The 21,905-nt window shown below is 42.7% G+C and overlaps 1 protein-coding gene across 3 annotated transcripts in view; it reads left to right on the top strand.

Annotated features, from left to right (window-relative positions):
* The window catches only part of ptprg (protein tyrosine phosphatase, receptor type G), a 357,095-nt gene that overhangs the window by 316,165 nt on the left and 19,025 nt on the right, over positions 1-21,905 (top strand). For all 3 annotated transcript variants that reach the window (XM_031901245.1, XM_031901244.1, XM_031901246.1), the window contains 9 exons: positions 2,905-2,996; positions 12,416-12,512; positions 12,834-12,916; positions 13,153-13,287; positions 14,181-14,315; positions 14,537-14,709; positions 16,410-16,545; positions 19,664-19,810; positions 21,188-21,281. In XM_031901245.1, the coding sequence (XP_031757105.1) occupies positions 2,905-2,996; positions 12,416-12,512; positions 12,834-12,916; positions 13,153-13,287; positions 14,181-14,315; positions 14,537-14,709; positions 16,410-16,545; positions 19,664-19,810; positions 21,188-21,281 (1,092 nt within the window). The remainder of the gene's footprint in view (positions 1-2,904; positions 2,997-12,415; positions 12,513-12,833; positions 12,917-13,152; positions 13,288-14,180; positions 14,316-14,536; positions 14,710-16,409; positions 16,546-19,663; positions 19,811-21,187; positions 21,282-21,905) is intronic.

Below are 21,905 nucleotides of genomic sequence, written 5' to 3'. Positions count from 1 at the left end.
TATCTGATCCCCCCATTGTAAGCAGCAGTCCTGCCCTGCTTTATGGCTGAGATTCTAGCTATCTGTATAACAGAGCATTCTGTCACAGTGGCACAGATAGCTATCTGTATAACAGAGCATTCTGTCACATGGCACCGATCCTTCTGATCCCCCATTGTAAGCAGCAGTCCTGCCCTGCTTTATGGCTGAGATTCTAGCTATCTGTATAACAGAGCATTCTGTCACAGTGGCACAGATCCTATCTGATCCCCCCCCCCCCCCCCCCCCCTTGTAAGCAGCAGTCCTGCCCTGCTTATGGCTGAGATTCTAGCTATCTGTATAACAGAGCATTCTGTCACAGTGCACAGATCCTATCTGATCCCCCCCCCCCATTGTAAGCAGCAGTCCTGCCCTGCTTTATGGCTGAGATTCTAGCTATCTGATAACAGAGCAATTCTGTCACAGTGGCACAGATCCTATCTGATCCCCCCCATTGTAAGCAGCAGTCCTGCCCTGCTTTATGGCTGAGATTCTAGCTATCTGTATAAACAGAGCATTCTGTCACAGTGGCACAGATCCTATCTGATCCCCCATATGTAAGCAGCAGTCCTGCCCTGCTTTATGGCTGAGATTCTAGCTATCTGTATAACAGAGCATTCTGTCACAGTGGCACAGATCCTATCTGATCCCCCCATTGTAAGCAGCAGTCCTGCCCTGCTTTATGGCTGAGATTCTAGCTCTCTGTATAACAGAATATTTTGTTTTTTACTTCTAGTTTTCCCATGTGAATTCCCTGTGCAATAGAGGCTGCTAACTGTGCTACAAATAGCAAATTTGGGATGCTGCTGCATGACCGCTTTCTTTTTAAGACGCCAGTAAAACTTCAATTGTGTTGCAAAAAAAAAACCCCTCATTTGATGTGCATTTAATGAATAGACCTCAGATATATTGCTTCCACTGGGATGAAATAGCAGCTGGTTTATTGGTTTCTCCAAGGCCTGAATAATACAAGGCTCTATCCATAGCGTTTAACTTTGTGGCTGGAAATGGAGTCTCTCCGGCTGTAAAGTTAAATGTACTTTTTAAAAGGCCCAGAAATCAGCTGTTTCCCTCGGCTTTGCCAAGCACCCATAACTGCACATTGTATCGGGGCTACACGAGGGGCCACAGCAACTGTCGGTAACCTCACAATTTAGTAGTCGGACCCTCAACTCCTTCTGCACCCAACTGGGCACCCACTGATTAACTACAAATTAATGGGCTTTGTGTCCTTCAATCCCTAAGTTATAAAAATATCCTCAAGCTGATGTTAAACTTTTAAAGGGGAAATCCACCTCAATAATGAAAAAAAGCTCCCCTCCCACTAGGCTTTGTGTCACTTCCGAAGAAGCTCACAGGCCTTGTGGGAAATGGAGTCTTTGCTGGCAGAGCGCTTGCTTTTCCTACATTGTTTCAACAGTCGGGACAAACAGTGCAGACGAATATTGCTTTTGGCGGTTGAGTAAACTTTTATTATGTTAGAGAACGGCCTATTCGAAGCAACTTTTCAATTGGTCTTCATTGTTTATTTTTAATAGTTTTTGAATTATTTGCCTTCTGCCTCTTTGTAGCGTTCAAATGGGGGTCACTGACCCCGGCAGCCTGAGGTCTGTTGCTCTGTGAGGCTCCAATTTTACTGTTGTTACTTTTTATAACTTGTTTTTTTATTCAGCCCCTCTCCTATTCATATACCAGTCTCTCATTCAAACCACTCCCTGGTCACTAAGGTAATTTGGACCCTAGCAACCAGGTAGCTGCCGAAGCTGCAATCTGGAGAGCCGCTGCACAAAATTGAAATAATTAAAAAAAACTACAAATAATAAAAAATTAAGACCAATTGCAAGTTGTCTCAGTATATTACTCTCTGCATCATATTTAAAGGTGACCTACCACTTTAATAGCAGTTTACAAATAACTGTGAGCCTGGAGCAGGTAGTAACAACAGAGAATGTTATACAGGTCTGGGACCTGTTATCCAGAATGCTTGGGACCTGGAGTTTTCCGGATAAGGGATCTTTCTGTGATTTGGATCTCCATAACTTAAGTCTGTATTAAGTATTAAATAAACCCAATAGGGCTGTTCTGCCCCAATAAGGGGTAATTATATCTTAGTTGGGATCAAGTACAGGTACTGTTTTATTATTACAGAGAAAAGGGAATCATTTAACCATTAAATAAACCCAATAGGGCTGTTCTGCCCCCAATAAGGGGTAATTATATCTTAGTTGGGATCAAGTACAGGTACTGTTTTATTATTACAGAGAAAAGGGAATCATTTAACCATGAAATAAACCCAATAGGACTGTTCTGCCCCAATAAGGGGTAATTATATCTTAGTTGGGATCAAGTACAGGTACTGTTTTATTATTACAGAGAAAAGGGAATCATTTAACCCTTAAATAAACCCAATAGGGCTGTTCTGCCCCAATAAGGGGTAATTATATCTTAGTTGGGATCAAGTACAGGTACTGTTTTATTATTACAGAGAAAAGGGAATCATTTAACCATTAAATAAACCCAATAGGGCTGTTCTGCCCCCAATAAGGGGTAATTATATCTTAGTTGGGATCAAGTACAGGTACTGTTTTATTATTACAGAGAAAAGGGGATCATTTAGCTATTAAATAAACCCAATAGGGCTGTTCTGCCCCAATAAGGATTAATTATATCTTAGTTGGGATCAAGTACAGGTACTGTTTTATTATTACAGAGAAAGGTGAATCATTTTTAAAAATTAGAATTATTTGCTTATAATGGAGTCTATGGGAGATGGCCTTCCCGTAATTTGGAACTTTCTGGATAAGGGATCCCATACCTGTACTAAGAGATGCCTAATGTAACAAATGAAGGCAAAGCATTTATATATTTCTATTTATCTCTCTGCAGATGACATGGAAGCCATTCCCGTTAAACAATTCATTAAACATATCAGCGAGCTTTACTCGAATAACCAGCACGGATTCTCCGAGGAATTTGAGGTAGGATCCTAATTCTTATTCTATAGAATTATCGTTTCAACCAATGAAATTGGAAATTGGTAATTCATTCCGACTCAAAGCAGAACAATATCAGCTGTGACTGTAGTTAAATGAGCCCCAATAAATAAATGTTCCGCGTGACATTGATGGGGACTAGATTATCCTGTTGGGGACAAGGCTGGGCTGAGGGCAGATGGGACCCCCACACACTGGAGCCCGGCCTTGGCGTATAAGGAGATGCTTCTGTAAGAACAATGCTGTGATGGTGCCCGGGGGATGAATGCTCCTTTCATTGGAATCCCTGCGAGCCGTGCCAAGGGCCATGTCTTCTAAACGGGGCACAGAGGCCAGAAGAGACATTTCAGCCTGAATAGAACAATAATCCCTATACCTATCGGATTTATTGCGCCGAATGTATATAAAGATAACACTGTATCCTTTCAAAACAGGAACGGTTTAAAGTTTACTTTTAGTATGATATAGAATGGCCAATTCTAAGCAACTTAGCAATTGGTCTTCATTATTTATTTGTTACCATTTTTTAATTATATGATGCCTTCTTCCAACTCTTTGCAGTTTTCAAATGGGGGTCACTGACCCCGGCAGCCAAAGAACTATTGCTCTTTGTGGCTCCAGTTTTATTGTTATTGTTACTTTATATAACAATTTTTTTCAGTCCCTCTCCTATAACTATATCAGTCTCTCATTTAAACCACTCCCTGGTTGCTAAGGTCACATGATATAGAGAGTTCTGTTCCGAGACAGTTTGCTATTGGTCTTTATGTTTGACTATTTGTCATTTTTTAATTATTTAGTCTTTTGTTCAGCATCTCTCCAGTTTGGAAAGCTATCTGGTTTCTAGGGTCCAACTAACCTAGCAACCAGACAGTGGTTTGAAAGAGAGACAGGAATTTAAATAAAATGAATAGGTAGAGATAACAAGCAACAATAACAATAAAACTGGAGCCTCACAGCGCATTTTGGCTGCCGGGGTCAGTGACCCCTATTTAAAAGCTGGAAAAGGGCAGAAAGACCAATTGAAAAGTTGCTAGGAATAGAGCATTCTATAACATACAAAAAGGTAACCTGAAGGCAACCCGCCCCTTTTAGTTAGCATTAAAGGGGCTTTGAGTTACCTTTTAGTATGAGAAAATAATATTCTGGCATGATTTGCAATTGGTCTTCATTTTTATTATTTGTTGTTTTTTAATGATTTTAAGAATTGTTCAGCAACTCTCCAGTTGCCAGTTATAACAACTACCTGGTTTCTAGGGTCCACACTACCTTAGCAACCAGGGAGTGGCTTGAATGAGAGACTGGTATATGAATAGGAGAGGGGCTGAATAGAAAAATAATTCTCTCCAGTTGCCAGTTATAACAACTACCTGGTTGCTAGGGTCCACACTACCTTAGCAACCAGGGAGTGGCTTGAATGAGAGACTGATATATGAATAGGAAAGGGACTGAATAGAAACAAAAGTTATAAAAAGTAACTGTAACAATAAAACAGGAGCCTCACAGAGCAATAGTGTTTTGGCTGCCGGGGTCAGTGACCCCCATTTGAAGGCTGAAAAGAGTTGGAAGAAGAAGGCAAATAATTAAACTATAATAAATAATAAAGACCAATTAAAAGTTGCTTAGAATTAAATATAGCAGGCAGTATTTGGACCGACCCTGTGTAGCTTATACAGTGTGACAGATATAGGGGAGCAGGGCTGTAAGAGCGCAGCATAGAGACTAATGAGCTACAGCCCACACTCCTGCACTCACATTACTCTCGGCCACTGAGGAATTCTCAGAAGTCGGCCTTCCGGGGATTGGGCCCATCGAGCAGAAATGAGTGTTGTATTCCCAGCGGGACTCCCAGAAGCCTCGCTGCTCATCACTGATATTTAAGGGAGAGAAGTGAAGGCATGGCGGCTGAAATGATTGTGTCTCCGGAACGGCGGTCCCTCGGGGGCCCCAGTCAGGCTGCTTAGTAAACGACTTATTTGTTCCTGCTGGAATCTCAGAGGGACGGGCCCAGGTGCCTTACTGGTGTTATATTAGATATCTGTCCCATTCTGTATTATAAATATACAGTAAATATCAGTGTGCCCGGAGCGCCAGCTTCTAATTAATTCTACCCAGAGCCCCGGGAATTTGGTGCAGTACAAGAGCATATACAGGTGTGTTTGTTGCACCCCCTTCCATTTGCCGCATTGGATGCACAGTGGGGGTCATTTATCAACACTGGGCAAAATTGCCCATGGGCAGCTGGCTTATAGCTGGCTTATAAAAGAAAATCACTGGTTGCTATAGGTTACTGCTCATGGGCAAATTTCAGTGTTCATAAATGAGCCCCAGTACAGGTATGGGATCTGTTATCCGGAAACTCGCTATCCAGAAAGATCTGCATTACCGAAAGGCTGTCTCCCATAGACTCCATTTTAATCAAATAAGTCAGATTTTTTAAAATTGATTTCCTTTTTTTCTGTCATAATAACACAGTACCTGTACTTGATCCCAACTAAGATATAATTACCCCTTATTGGGGGCAGAACAGCCCTATTGGGTTTATTTAATGGTTAAATGATTCCCTTTTCTCTGTAATAATAAAACAGTACCTGTACTTGATCCCAACTAAGATATAATTACCCCTTATTGGGGGCAGAACAGCCCTATTGGGTTTATTTAATGGTTAAATGATTCCCTTTTCTCTGTAATAATAAAACAGTACCTGCACTTGATCCCAACTAAGATATAATTACCCCTTATTGGGGGCAGAACAGCCCTATTGGGTTTATTTAATGGTTAAATGATTCCCTTTTCTCTGTAATAATAAAACAGTACCTGTACTTGATCCCAACTAAGATTAATTACCCCTTATTGGGGCAGAACAGCCCTATTGTCCGTTTAGTTTAATGTTAAATGGGAAGTTTCTTTTTCCGCCCTTTTTGTTCTTTTTTCGTTTTTAATAATAAAACAAAGTACCTTGCACTTTTATGCCAACGAAGATTATAATTACCTCTTATTGGGCAGAACAAAGTACCTATGGGTTAGTTTTAATGGATTAAATGATTCCCTTTCTATGAGATGTAATAATAAAACATCTAAGTACCTGTTACTTGACCCAACTAAGAGTATAATTACCCCTTATGGGGCAGAAACAGCCCTATTGGGTTATTTTAATGGTTTAATGATTCCCTTTTCTCTGTAATATAAAACATGCTACATTGTACTTGATCTCCACTAAGATCAGATGCATCGAGCTTTAGTATTAACGTACTACCCTGGTACTTGGGGAGCCTGCAGTTCATAAACTAATTGGTCAGCAGAACGAACTGGCTATTTTGGGTTGAATTTGCATGGCAGTTAAAATCGATTCCCTTTTTCTCTCGCTGATTCAAATAACTATAAAATACTTAGTACCTGCTCTTAGTACTTGGCACTACAGTGCGCCACACCTACCCCCAATAATAGTTACCGCTCTGCCTATTATGGGCCAGGATTACTCTCACGCTCATTCGAAGCGTTTTATATATAATGATATAGATATGTCATTCACCGTTTCTCTCCAGTCAGCTCATAAATATCGTTAAAAACCATGACGCTTGTAGCGTTCGAACATACTTCCTCAAGCATAACACACCATATGGAAATTCCAACACAGTGTTGCAATTGGACGCGCTTCCTCAGAACTGAGGCCGTGATGGTGGGTTGTATTAATGGTTAAGATGATGTCCGGCGTGTGCTCGTGTAATAATTAACAACTTAGCGCTACCTTAGATACTTGATCCTCGAGAATAGAGAGGCTCCACTCAATTACCCCTTATTGGGGCGAGACAGCCACGCCCCTACTTGGGATTACAAGTCACCCCTTAAGAGTGCATGTTCCCAGTTTGTTCATAGCTGATACATTAGATTAAAAACTATCCATTGTACCGATGTATTCTTGAATCCGCCTTATTGGGCATGCTAAAATTTACTCCTATTGGGACTTATAAATTTACTGTATTATATGCACTATTTATAGTAGGTTGGGAGAAGATCTCCATATCACGCTCCGGAATACTTTGGTCCGAGATGGTAAATTAAAATGTGCCCCCATGTAACAATACTATACCTAGCCTACATGGTATAGGGCCTTTATTCCAGAATGCTCGGTACCAAAAGTGGAAAGTGTGCGAATAAGGAGCGCTCTTTACCAACTACTAAAATATTCTATAAAAACAGTAACTTAAACCAATAGGGTAACAGGATTTCCATTTCTCATACCTCCCAATGTACTAGATGTTTACGGATGGGAGTGCCAGGCAAATTAATACGCATAAGATCAGCGAATATACAAGCCGGAACTAAAGTGTAATGTGATAAAATGAAAAACTGTAAGATACGATCACTGTGATATAGGTTTGAAAAACCCCCTAAATCAGGATTCAGTCTTACAAACTGGCAGCCCTGGGTGGATATGTGGGGGCCGGGGGCCCTTCAGTTAATAGGCAAGCCCCCCCCCCCCCCCCCCCCCCAGATGAGGGTATTGCCACTTGGTTCCGGTGGTTCAGATGCCCCTGTCGATTTGGCTGACTGAGCTGACACTTATTGTGGCTAATAATGTAGCAGCACATTGGGGGGGGCACTTATTGCCCAGGGAGAGGCAATGTGATCAGGAAAGATCACTGCCATCGCCATCCGCTCCATTATTTATGAACTGCAGTCCCTGGCCCTGTACATCACAGCCGGCTCTGACACCATTTAATTATTCAGAATAATCGCTAGCGAAACGATAAACTTGATTGGACTCTAATTAGGCTGCTTTGGGCAATGTCAGTCGGAGCTGATTGCGAGTCTGTGCCCAAGCAGATTTAATCTTCCCTCTTACATCGTATGGGCAGCTAGATTAATTAATGCCCTCCTACATCTGTATCTCTCCTGGAGTCAGAAATATCCTTACGCATAAAGGGCTTATTTACCATTGGTAAAGGCGCAAGTGCTGGACTGCTAAGGGGCAAAAAGTTGTATCCCAGGCGCCCATTATAGAGCATTCTGTCATAGATCCTATCTGATCCCCCCATTATAAGCAGCAGTCCTGCCCTGCTTTATGGCTGAGATTCTAGCTATCTGTATAACAGAGCATTCTGTCACAGTGGCACAGATCCTATCTGATCCCCCATTGTAAGCAGCAGTCCTGCCCTGCTTTATGGCTGAGATTCTAGCTATCTGTATAACAGAGCATTCTGTCACAGTGGCACAGATCCTATCTGATCCCCCCCATTGTAAGCAGCAGTCCTGCCCTGCTTTATGGCTGAGATTCTAGCTATCTGTATAACAGAGCATTCTGTCACAGTGGCACAGATCCTATCTGATCCCCCCCATTGTAAGCAGCAGTCCTGCCCTGCTTTATGGCTGAGATTCTAGCTATCTGTATAACAGAGCATTCTGTCACAGTGGCACAGATCCTATCTGATCCCCCCCATTGTAAGCAGCAGTCCTGCCCTGCTTTATGGCTGAGATTCTAGCTATCTGTATAACTGAGCATTCTGTCACAGTGGCACAGATCCTATCTGATCCCCCCCCCCCATTGTAAGCAGCAGTCCTGCCCTGCTTTATGGCTGAGATTCTAGCTATCTGTATAAACAGAGCATTCTGTCACAGTGGCACAGATCCTATCTGATCCCCCCATTGTAAGCAGCAGTCCTGCCCTGCTTTATGGCTGAGATTCTAGCTATCTGTATAACAGAGCATTCTGTCACAGTGGCACAGATCCTATCTGACCCCCCCATTGTAAGCAGCAGTCCTGCCCTGCTTTATGGCTGAGATTCTAGCTATCTGTATAACAGAGCATTCTGTCACAGTGGCACAGATCCTATCTGATCCCCCCCCCCCCCCATTGTAAGCAGCAGTCCTGCCCTGCTTTATGGCTGAGATTCTAGCTATCTGTATAACAGAGCATTCTGTCACAGTGGCACAGATCCTATCTGACCCCCCCATTGTAAGCAGCAGTCCTGCCCTGCTTTATGGCTGAGATTCTAGCTATCTGTATAACAGAGCATTCTGTCACAGTGGCACAGATCCTATCTGATCCCCCCATTGTAAGCAGCAGTCCTGCCCTGCTTTATGGCTGAGATTCTAGCTATCTGTATAACAGAGCATTCTGTCCCCATACTACAGCACAGGCACTGCATTAAGCGGAATGAGAGATGCAGTTTCACACGTTGGGCCTGGCTGTTATGGGATAAAACACTCTGCCGGTTACAGTCAGTGAGGATGTAGATCACTTGGTGACGGCTAAAGCAGAAGTGTCTGCACCTTCCTGATGCGTCTGTGCATCTCCTGTCAACAAATAACGTAGCGTGAAACGTATTTTGGGAAATAAGTGACATCCCGTTGAAGCCGCTGCTAACATCTCTCATCCGAGCGTCACATCCGACAGTCCTGTTAATGTGCTTTTTCCCTCCGAGTTCGCTCAGGTTTATTTCTTACCTTCTCTGTCTCTCTGGGAAATCAGGAATCTGTCCCTTTGTCCTGAATTTGGCTGAGCGAGCAGCTTTTGTTTGGGAGGAGAGTTCCTTATAATATATAGTGAATAAAGTGCCCCCTATTGTAACATATAGGGATATTATAAGCCCCCGAGGAGTTCCTTTTAATATATAGCGAATAAAGTACCCCCTATTGTAACATATAGGGATATTATAAGTCACAGAGGAGTTCCCTATAATATATAGTGAAGAAAGTGCCCCCTATTGTAACATATAGGGATATTATAAGTCACAGAGGAGTTCCCTATAATATATAGTGAATAAAGTACCCCCTATTGTAACATATAGGGATATTATAAGTCACAGAGGAGTTCCTTATAATATATAGTGAATAAAGTACCCCCTATTGTAACATATAGGGATATTATAAGTCACAGAGAAGTTCCTTATAATATATAGTGAATAAAGTACCCCCTATTGTAACATATAGGGATATTATAAGCCCCCAAGGAGTTCCTTATAATATATAGTGAATAAAGTGCCCCCTATTGTAACATATAGGGATATTATAAGCCCCCGAGGGGTTCCTTATAATATATAGTGAATAAAGTGCCCCCTATTGTAACATATAGGGATATTATAAGTCACAGAGGAGTTCCTTATAATATATAGTGAATAAAGTACCCCCTTTTGTAACATATAGGGATATTATAAGTCCCTGAGGAGTTCCTTATAATATATAGTGAATAAAGTACCCCCTATTGTAACATATAGGGATATTATAAGTCACAGAGGAGTTCCTTATAATATATAGTGAATAAAGTGCCCCCTATTGTAACATATAGGGATATTATAAGTCACAGAGGAGTTCCCTATAATATATAGTGAATAAAGTACCCCCTATTGTAACATATAGGGATATTATAAGTCACAGAGGAGTTCCTTATAATATATAGTGAATAAAGTACCCCCTATTGTAACATATAGGGATATTATAAGTCACAGAGAAGTTCCTTATAATATATAGTGAATAAAGTACCCCCTATTGTAACATATAGGGATATTATAAGCCCCCAAGGAGTTCCTTATAATATATAGTGAATAAAGTGCCCCCTATTGTAACATATAGGGATATTATAAGCCCCCGAGGGGTTCCTTATAATATATAGTGAATAAAGTGCCCCCTATTGTAACATATAGGGATATTATAAGTCACAGAGGAGTTCCTTATAATATATAGTGAATAAAGTGCCCCCTATTGTAACATATAGGGATATTATAAGTCCCTGAGGAGTTCCTTATAATATATAGTGAATAAAGTGCCCCCTTTTGTAACATATAGGGATATTATAAGTCTCTGAGGAGTTCCTTATAATATATAGTGAATAAAGTACCCCCTATTGTAACATATAGGGATATTATAAGTCACAGAGGAGTTCCTTATAATATATAGTGAATAAAGTGCCCCCTTTTGTAACATATAGGGATATTATAAGTCCCTGAGGAGTTCCTTATAATATATAGTGAATAAAGTACCCCCTATTGTAACATATAGGGATATTATAAGTCACAGAGGAGTTCCTTATAATATATAGTGAATAAAGTGCCCCCTATTGTAACATATAGGGATATTATAAGTCACAGAGGAGTTAAGTGAGTGACCCGGGGCTGCTCACACTGGCGCCACATCTGCTGAGTGTATAACACCCCTGACACCCCACCTCTGGCTCTGGTACCAGCTGCCGACAGATAATTATTTCCTTTATTAGTCACTTTCCATATTTCATTCTGGAAGCAGAAAGTATTCGGCGAGACCTCTGCATCCTGTGGCGATTCCCCTTCCGTAAACACTGCGCGACGAGAGAAGGGATCCGCTCCCCACTTGGAGTAATGATGTGCAGGCAAACTGGGTACCCCCTGGGAAGAACCCCCACATCTGACTATTGATCTGTTATTACTTAGCTAGCTGATAACTTAATAAGCAAACAGTCATACAAATATGAGTGATATATATATATATTCATTTTAATGCCTTTCCTGTGAATGTTTAATAAAGTATCTGGGCTTTTGGTCCATTTTCCAAAGCCTTAATTTATTGGCATATTTATTAGTACCTGTAGGAGCTTCCATTTTTTTTATTTTTATGGGGTACTTTTTATCTCTAAATGACACTGTTACACAGCAAATAATTCCCTCTGCCATTTAACCTTTTATTCTTGAACCAACAAATGTATTTGTAGCTGTAATATTGGTGTGTAGGCGCCATCTCAGTGCCTTGTGCCTGAGTCTGAGCTTTCAGCCAGCGCTACCAATTAGAACTGCTTTCAGCTAACCTATTGTTTCTCCTACTCCCATGTAACTGGAGGAGTCCCAAGCCAGACTTGGATTTCTTACTATTGAGTGCTATTCTGATACCTACTGGGAGCTGCTATCTTGCTCCCTTCCCATTGTTCTGCTGATCGGCTGCTGGGGGGGAGGGGGGGGGGTGGGATATCACTCCAACTTGCAGCGCAGCAGTAAAGTGTGCCTGAGTCTGAGCTTTCAGCCAGCGCTACACATTAGAACTGCTTTCAGCTAACCTATTGTTTCTCCTACTCCCATGTAACTGGAGGAGTCCCAAGCCGGACTTGGATTTCTTACTATTGAGTGCTATTCTGATACCTACTGGGAGCTGCTCCCTTCCCATTGTTCTGGGGAGGGGGGAGGGGGGGATATCACTCCAACTTGCAGCGCAGCAGTAAAGTGTGAGTGAAGTTTATCAGAGCATAGGTCACATGGCTGTGGCACCCTGGGAAATGAAGAATATGGCTAGCCCCATGGGAAAAACATATTACAATGCAGGATTCTGCTGGAGAAGCTCTATTAACTGATAGGTTAACATTTGGACCATTCTGCAGGAATGCCGCCATACAGACACCTGGCACAGTCTGATCCAAACCTGTCTGATTGTCTCCCCTTTAGGAAGTGCAGCGGTGTACGTCCGACATGAACATCACGGCGGAACACTCCAACCACCCAGATAACAAGCACAAGAACAGATACATCAACATTGTGGCGTGTAAGTAACCGTTCTCTGTCACAATCCCGCCCTAGGCTGCCCTCTTCTGGCTTCTTGTCATTGCATTATAACACAACAGGAGGCCTATAGGATGGCACTCACATGAAGCCAGTCAGCCTGAGAGACAATGGCAGTGTAGGTAAGGCTGAAACTGAAATCCGAGCCAGTGATACCTTCATAGACAAATAGGCAAAGATATTCAATATAAACTAAAAATACATTCAGCTCTTCATCTCGGCATATAATAAGCCAATGGGGAAAATAAAGGGAAGGGTTAGTGGGCCTTTAAACTTGATTCTCAATCTCATGTTTCCCTTACAGACGACCACAGTCGGGTAAAGCTGAGGCCTCTGCCAGGCAAAGATTCCAAGCACAGCGACTACATTAATGCCAATTATGTGGATGTAAGTCTTAACGAATACTCGATGAATTCTATGAGCCATTATACAGCGTCCATTGCAGAAATAGCCTTTTCTGATGTGTTTTTTTTTCCTTCAGTTTTTAAATCTGTATCAAAGGGTCGATGTGCATCATGTATTCAATCCATAAAAGATTCCTCTGCCCCCTTCCCTCTCCCTCTTCAATTATTAACGTGTTTGCCACGAGGCGCCTTTCATCTCGTGTTTGGTTGTCTTTGAAGGGTTACAATAAAGCCAAAGCTTACATCGCTACCCAGGGACCTTTAAAGTCAACTTTTGAAGATTTCTGGAGAATGATTTGGGAGCAAAATACCGGGATCATTGTTATGATAACAAACCTGGTGGAGAAAGGAAGGGTAAGTCTCAAGCTGGGCTTCCATAGCTCCCAGCCGATCACTACATTACATACGCACTCACCCCAAGTCTCCCCCTAACTGGCCTTCAGGGCACAAATAAGCACTCACCCCAAATCCCCCCTAACTGGCCTTCAGGCTGGGCCCCCTTAGCCCATAACAAGGTTACAGATATATAGAAACATTGGGGTAACAGTCACCCCGCTATAGTTCCAGGGGTACCCAGGGCACAAATAAGCACTCACCCCAAATCCCCCCTAACTGGCCTTCAGGCTGGGCCCCCTTAGCCCATAACAAGGTTACAGATATATAGAAACATTGGGGTAACAGTCACCCCGCTATAGTTCCAGGGGTACCCAGGGCACAAATAAGCACTCACCCCAAATCCCCCCCTAACTGGCCTTCAGGCTGGGCCCCCTTAGCCCATAACAAGGTTACAGATATATAGAAACATTGGGGTAACCGTCACCCCGCTATAGTTCCAAGGGTACCCAGGGCACAAATAAGCACTCACCCCAAATCCCCCCTAACTGGCCTTCAGGCTGGGCCCCCTTAGCCCATAACAAGGTTACAGATATATAGAAACATTGGGGTAACAGTCACCCCGCTATAGTTCCAGGGGTACCCAGGGCACAAATAAGCACTCACCCCAAATCCCCCCTAACTGGCCTTCAGGCTGGGCCCCCTTAGCCCATAACAAGGTTACAGATATATAGAAACATTGGGGTAACAGTCACCCTGCTATAGTTCCAGGGGTACCCAGGGCACAAATAAGCACTCACCCCAAATCCCCCCCTAACTGGCCTTCAGGCTGGGCCCCAGTAGGGAGACCTACTCCTTCCTAAAAATTAATCTTTACTTCAATGTTATTTTTGATGATCCCCCCTCTTTTGTAGAGAAAATGTGACCAATATTGGCCGACAGAGAACAGCGATGAATATGGAAACATCATGGTGACCCTGAAGAGCACAAGAGTCTACGCTTGTTACACTGTCCGGAAATTCACCATCAGGAACATGAAAATGAAAAAGGTCAGAGCAGTGTTAATAAACACTAAATAACTGAGTAAAGAATTCAGCACTAACTGGCAGATTTTTTTTGCATTTTTAAAAAAATTGTTGATTATTTTGCCCCAATTGGGATTCTTACAGGTGCAAAATATATTCTCGAATGTTAGTAAATAGGGGCCTGTTATTTTGCACATTTATGCCGGTTCCTATTCCCACTGTAAAGTGAATGTTCTGATTGGCAGGGGCAGAAAGGGAACGCCAAGGGGCGGCACAACGAGAGGACGGTGATGCAGTATCACTACACGCAGTGGCCCGACATGGGGGTACCGGAATACGCGCTGCCCGTCCTGACCTTCGTTAGGCGCTCGTCTGCCGTGCAACTGCCAGAGATGGGGCCAGTCCTCGTGCACTGCAGGTGGGTTAGTCCCTAATATTGTAACCTTATTTACCCCAATTCCTTCTTCTATAACTGCAACGAAGGGAGTATGTTGGGCTCATCCATTCATTCCTGGGATCAATAATTGCACCATAATATGTACTGGCCCAGCAGGACCTATGCTGACCTGTTGGCCAGGCCATTGTTTTGGCCCAATACATAAACCAACAAACCAACTGGCAGATTCTGGCATCTTTACTGGCATTATTCTCCAAGGTGTAAGAATGCCCTGTGTGCCATTAGCTTTAGTTTTGTACAGACTAATATTGACTGCCATGTTGGTCAGTCTTGTACAGGTTGTTGGCCTGTGTGTTGAGTGGCCTCTTTTTGGAGCTTGGTCATTTATTAGCTGCGAATGCTGGAAAATACCATTGGGTGAGGCCAACATTGGCCCATAGATGTGGTCTAATTGTGAATGGGCCCCCATGTGAGCTGATCGTTTGGCATCTGGGCCAACAGTGTTGGCAAAGATTCTTTTGTTTGGCAACCACACACAGAACATGCAGGTCTTTTTATGTATGAGCAGATTAAATAGTGGAAGGGCCACAGAATAGTCTTTGCCTAATTTGGCTATACATGTGTTGGGCCCAGTTCAAAGAAGATCTGTTTATATGGTGACTCCATAGAACAATCAGAACTTGTGTGGTAATGGTCAGGTTGAATGCCAGAAGGTAATCAGAGAACGTTGTAAATCAGGCAATAATATCTGTGAATGGGTTCTGCTGCTAAGAGAGATGTTAGTAAACAGAGGTTCAAAATATATAATGAAAGCATTTTTACTTATTATATCTTTTATTTTATGAAGGTTCACCTTAAGGGAACCTGTGGGTCCACAACTGCTGTTGATCTCCAACTCCTAGCCTGCTGTGTTAGACAGGACTTGTCGCCCACTATACATAGGGCAGTGCTGATTGGGTCAATCATAATGGCACAGATTGGTCTGGATCAGGTTGCAGTTAACTCTGTGGGGTTGGGTCAAGGATGGGTCCAGGGTGTGTATAGAACCCCCTAATGCAAACTGTGAAAGAGACCCTTCTTTAGACTTCAAGGAGAAAGTGAGAGAAAGGGGGGACTTTGGAAACCAGTGGAAGAACAGAGGAGGTTGGAGGAGATGGTTGGAAGTAATGGGGATGCTGAAAAAGGGAAAGAAGGGGGGAACGTGGGAGCAGCAGGCAATGAAGATGGGGGGTAGTAGAACCAAAGTTTGGATACTGTTGAGTTGCTCAGATGAAGTATTCTTGGGAGTTTAGCACCGTCCCTAGCTCTGTGTACATTGGATTATAATATTGTCAGGCACCTTTTTGTGCCACATTTTAGGTAAGTGCAGAAAAGGCGTTTGCCCTGAGTGGAGGGTGATAGTCGCATACAAACACATTTGTATAATATAAATATTAGTAATATGATAATATGTAATGTATTTTAGGGGTCTTCTCAGTATGCACAGTAGGGAGATGGGGGGCAATACTTAGCCCCATAGCTGTTCCCCCAGAATCCCGCCATCCAAGAATGAGGCCTGCGTTCCCAGGATCCCCTGTTTCCTCCATTTCCATTTGTTACAGCTCTTTTACCCTGTGTGTGTGTCTATGCTGGAGGCTGGAAGAATTTTGTTGTGTTCTGTGTATGATAAATGGATAAAAGAGAAGTTCCAGACTGAGCTCCCGGTCTTGTTTCCCCTGCAGCGCCGGAGTCGGAAGGACCGGCACATACATTGTGATAGACAGCATGTTACAGCAAATTAAGGATAAAAGCACCGTTAATGCTCTGGGTTTCCTGAAGCACATCAGAACACAGCGCAACTACCTCGTCCAGACAGAGGTAAGAATTCCCTCTCCCAATATACAGTAAGACAGGGCGATGAGCGAGTAGGCTGCGTCGCCCCCTCTTTGTGCACCCGGGGATCCATTGAACTAGAAAAGATTGCAGTACAAGGCGAGGGATGATTGCTGGATATAAAGAAGCAGCGTGAGGTGCAGAGAGAACACAGACATTTATGGTTTGGCTTTAAGCACAGTATAATGAGCAGAAAATAGTTCGGGTGAACTACAAATCCCAGTTGCCTCAGTGGCTGAGTTACAGCGCCACCTGCTGGGCTTTGATGGGATTGTAACACAAACTGCAGTAAGTATGGGCAACTACATTGTGTTATTTATGGTTGGCAGGGAGTTGTAGTGCTGGGATTTTTATTTTTCAGGGTGCAGCCTGTCCCCAGATGCAGTTGGTCTTTAAATTGGCACTAAGATGGCAGGGATGGAACTAGAGGTGGCCATACACGGGCTGATTTTAGCTGTCGATATCGGTCCCTTAGATCGATTCGGCAGTTAATCGGCCCGTGTAGGGGCACTAACGACAGGCCTGCCCGACCGATATCTGGCCTGAAATCGGGCAGCTCTCGATCGGGCAGGTTTGAAATTTAGTCGGATGAGGGGACCACATCGGCTCATTGATGTGGTCTCCGAACCGACGGGTGCCTATACCTGTCGTCCTAATTTGATTCGACTGAATCAGCCCAATATCGCCCACCCGTCGTTGGGGCTATCGGGAGAAGAGGTCGCCAAGCAAGCGGATCTTAGCGTGTATAGCCATCTTAATGGTAGGCAGGAAAGGCACGTGGTTAGGGTGCAGGGGAGCTAGACACTTACCGACTACCCCTAGTTTGGCTTTTTGTAAAGCTGTCTGCCAGCTAAAGAAGTGGTGGTGATGAATGGGGGGGTGACGAGCCCCAAGCTTTTGTAAGTTTGTTCAGCATTGGCTTTATTGCCCCTTAGTCCTCTTACCTCCTTAAGGTGGCCATACACGTAAAGAGGTCGCCAAGCGAGCGGATCTTCTCCCAATATCTCCCACCTACGGGTGGGCAATATCGGGGGAATTCAGGCTAATTCAGTCGTTTGGCCCTGAGGCCAAAGGATTGAATTATAACGACTGGAATAGGCGCAGTCGGTTCGGGGACGATCAACGAGCCGATGAGGTCCCCGATCCGACTGAATTTTTTAACCTGCCTGATCGATATCTGCCCGATTTCAGGCCAAATATCGGTCGGGCAGGCCAGTCGTTGTTTCCCCAACACAGGCCAATAAGCTGCCAAATCGGTCCAAGGGACTGATATCGGCAGCTACTATCAGCCCGTGTATGGGGACCTTTAGTCCTTTTGTGCCTGGGGTCTCTGTAAATCACCCCCCACTGTGTGTGCGTAAATCTCTATACATATGGCCACTAGTTGCCTATTTACTACAGCCTATGGCCAAAGAAATGATTAGGGTAGCTCCTACTCTCATAAACAACTGCAAACATAGTATCGTCTGTACTTTTTCTTATTTTCCCTTTAAAAACTGCCATCGTTCACAACCACGAAAACCGCTAACAAGGCACGGTGACAGTTGCATGTACATTATGTAGCATTGCGACGCCGATACATTTCCCTGGCAGTGAACACTCTGAACAAAAGTGTCAGCCGATGTCATACATTCCGCCGCGTCTCGGCACACTCAGGCTTACAATCCCCCCCCCGACATCCTAACGAGCCTTTGGCCGCCACGCGCTCCAGCAGCGAAACAGTCGCTCCAGTTCTGTGAAACCGACTCACTCGCTGAGCTGAGAATTTCTGTCATGCATAATTCATGCCGAGAAGCACACGTTTTTGGATTTGATGGGTTTTTAGAATTCCTAGAGCACAGTTTTTGGAGGTGTTTTTTTTTTTTTTAATTTAACCCAAATATAAGAAGCTGTAGCAAGGGAATAGCTAGTGGTTGCGGTATAGCGGCCAAGGATTCAGATTAACCGTAGTTCCCTGATGGGTTAAAAAGGGGTGTAAACCCCAAAATAAAATGTTACCTAATGAAAGAAACTGTAAATCTAAGCAACTTTCCAATATACATTCATTAGAAAATGTAATTGCAGTTGAAAGCAGTATCTGTCTGTCCATTTTCTATTCTATGAAACAATTTAGCAAAAGCCAATAGAAAATGGACAGACAGATACAGGTATCCCTTTTCTCTGTAATAATAAAACAGTACCTGTACTTGATCCCAACTAAGATATAATTACCCCTTATTGGGGCAGAACAGCCCTATTGGGTTTATTTAATGGTTAAATGATTCCCTTTTCTCTGTAATAATAAAACAGTACCTGTACTTGATCCCAACTAAGATATAATTACCCCTTATTGGGGGCAGAACAGCCCTATTGGGTTTATTTAATGGTTAAATGATTCCCTTTTCTCTGTAATAATAAAACAGTACCTGTACTTGATCCCAACTAAGATATAATTACCCCTTATTGGGGGCAGAACAGCCCTATTGGGTTTATTTCATGGTTAAATGATTCCCTTTTCTCTGTAATAATAAAACAGTACCTGTACTTGATCCCAACTAAGATATAATTACCCCTTATTGGGGGCAGAACAGCCCTATTGGGTTTATTTAATGGTTAAATAATTCCCTTTTCTCTGTAATAATAAAACAATACCTGTACTTGATCCCAACTAAGATATAATTACCCCTTATTGGGGCAGAACAGCCCTATTGGGTTTATTTAATGGTTAAATGATTCCCTTTTCTCTGTAATAATAAAACAGTACCTGTACTTGATCCCAACTAAGATATAATTACCCCTTATTGGATGCAAAACAATCGTATTGGGTTTAATTAATGTTTTATAATTGTTTTAGTAGACCTAAGGTATGGAGATCCAAATTACGGAAAGACCCCTTTTCCGGAATACCCTTGGTCCCGAGCATTCTGGATAATGGGTCCTATACCTGTACTGCTTTCAACTGCAATTACATTTACAAATAATGTTAAATCCACTGATATTTTGCAATGAATGTATACTGGAAAGTTGCTTAGAATCAGAATATCTTTTGTTAGGCACCGCTTAATTTGGGGGTTTGTGGCCCCCCTTTAATTTGTTTTATCCATGATTTATTTTTCACTTCCAGGAACAGTACATCTTTATTCACGACGCCTTGTTAGAGGCCATACTGGGTAAGGAGACGGAGGTGTGTGCCAATCAGCTGCACAGTTATGTGAACAGCATCCTGACACCGGGCCCCGGAGGGAGGACCAGGCTTGAGAAGCAATTCAGGGTATGAATATCCAGAAGATCACAGCTAGAACCCATTTTCCCTTATTACTAATATTCAGCAGGTTAAACGAGCGGCGCTGCCGTAGCGCCTAGAACGCCGTCGCTTTCTGATTGGCTGGGAGACTAGATGTGCTTGGGAGCGCTGTCGGGCGCAGAGAGAGATGTGCTCTTCTCATAAAAATGTTGCATTAAGCCGCAGCCTCGGAGAAATGGCGTGATTTCACTTAGTGTAGAACTCTCATCTGCTTTCTATCAGGTTGAAGAGTCTCTCGCAGGGTTGGAGGTGCCTATAAAGCAACGGTTTATTTATAACGGCCGCAAATGTCATTTCCTGTTGCTAAAGTGTTATAGCAATACGGACAGAACAAAAAAAATTAGGTTATTGTGAATATACTACAGGTATGGGATCCCATTATCCAGAAAGTTCCGAATTACGGAAAGGCCATCTCCCATAGACTCCATTATAAGCAAATAATTCCAATTTTTTAAAATGGTTCCTTTATCTTTGTAATAATAAAACAGTACCTGTACTTGATCCCAACTAAGATATAATTACCCCTTATTGGGGCAGAACAGCCCTATTGGGTTTATTTCATGGTTAAATGATTCCCTTTTCTCTGTAATAATAAAACAGTACCTGTACTTGATCCCAACTAAGATATAATTACCCCTTATTGGGGCAGAACAGCCCTATTGGGTTTATTTAATGGTTAAATGATTCCCTTTTCTCTGTAATAATAAAACAGTACCTGTACTTGATCCCAACTAAGATATAATTACCCCTTATTGGGGCAGAACAGCCCTATTGGGTTTATTTAATGGTTAAATGATTCCCTTTTCTCTGTAATAATAAAACAATACCTGTACTTGATCCCAACTAAGATATAATTACCCCTTATTGGGGGCAGAACAGCCCTATTGGGTTTATTTCATGGTTAAATGATTCCCTTTTCTCTGTAATAATAAAACAGTGTATGAAACCCACTTATTGTACAGTGCTGCGCAATATGTTGGCGCTTTATAAATAATTGTTAATAATAATAATAGTGGCACAGTGGGTACATTGGACATAGCGACATGGTGGTCTACAATAAGTCTAGGATAAAGCTAGGAGTTCCAGGTCAGCATAGAAGGACCGTTATTTTATGCCTAGTAAATTGCCCCAATATTGGTTTATACAGAGGTACATTAGTTCTTCTTTAGAGTGCAGGACTGTTATATCAAGTACTTACACTGAATAGAAGTGCATTATAACTGTAATCAATGGCAAAAGTCCAAATACAATCCAGCTCTTCCCATGGGCAGGTTATCGGTACCTTCTGGGCCTGACCCACCAATCATGCAATAACTCACAGTGGATCTCCTGGTTTCATTTCAGTTGGTGACCCAGTGCAATGCGAAGTACGTGGAATGTTTCAGTGCCCAGAAAGACTCCAACAAAGAGAAGAACAGGAATTCCTCCGTTGTGCCGTGTAAGATTTCCTCTTATCCCCCAACATTCCCTTACTCTCTCTGTTTTACCTTGTGTTCTGCTTTATACATGCAATTGGTCAGCAATAGATCAAGGCCCTATCTAGTCCTATATTCCTCCTAACCCCCTAGCATGCCAACCAACACTAGCCATATATTATAGGGATAAGAATACTGGTGGGACAATGGAAGGGGAGGAAAAATAACTGAGGGCAAATATGACTCAAAGGAGCCACTTAAATGATAGTACTGATCCTCAAAGATAAATAGATGTGTTTTAGCTCCAACTAGTCCGGTTATTAAGACAGGGACTCCATTTGGAAACCCCTAAACAGCCATAAGGGTAACCATACCTCCTAAGTGTCAGCCAGGGCTGCCAAAGAGAAAGACCAATGGCTTACAGTTTGTTGTAACCCCAAAAATGGTACCCGTCTTCTATGATTAGTGATCATTGTTTCACATTTTAAAGAATAATTTCTTTGGGCAGAAAGTTCTAAACTAGGGGTGCACCCAATTCGGAATGAGAAAAATTGGGGATGGAGTTCCCCTTTGAAAGAAAATCTACTTATGGCCTGATATCCTTATTAAAAATCAACTTTAAGAAACCAAGCCCGTTGTGGGATTAT

The sequence above is a fragment of the Xenopus tropicalis genome, chromosome 4 (assembly GCF_000004195.4).
Source record: "Xenopus tropicalis strain Nigerian chromosome 4, UCB_Xtro_10.0, whole genome shotgun sequence".
In the NCBI taxonomy this organism is placed as follows: Eukaryota; Metazoa; Chordata; class Amphibia; order Anura; family Pipidae; genus Xenopus; species Xenopus tropicalis.
The sequence above is the reverse complement of the archived record's forward strand: the minus strand, read 5'-3'. Positions and strand labels throughout refer to the sequence as shown.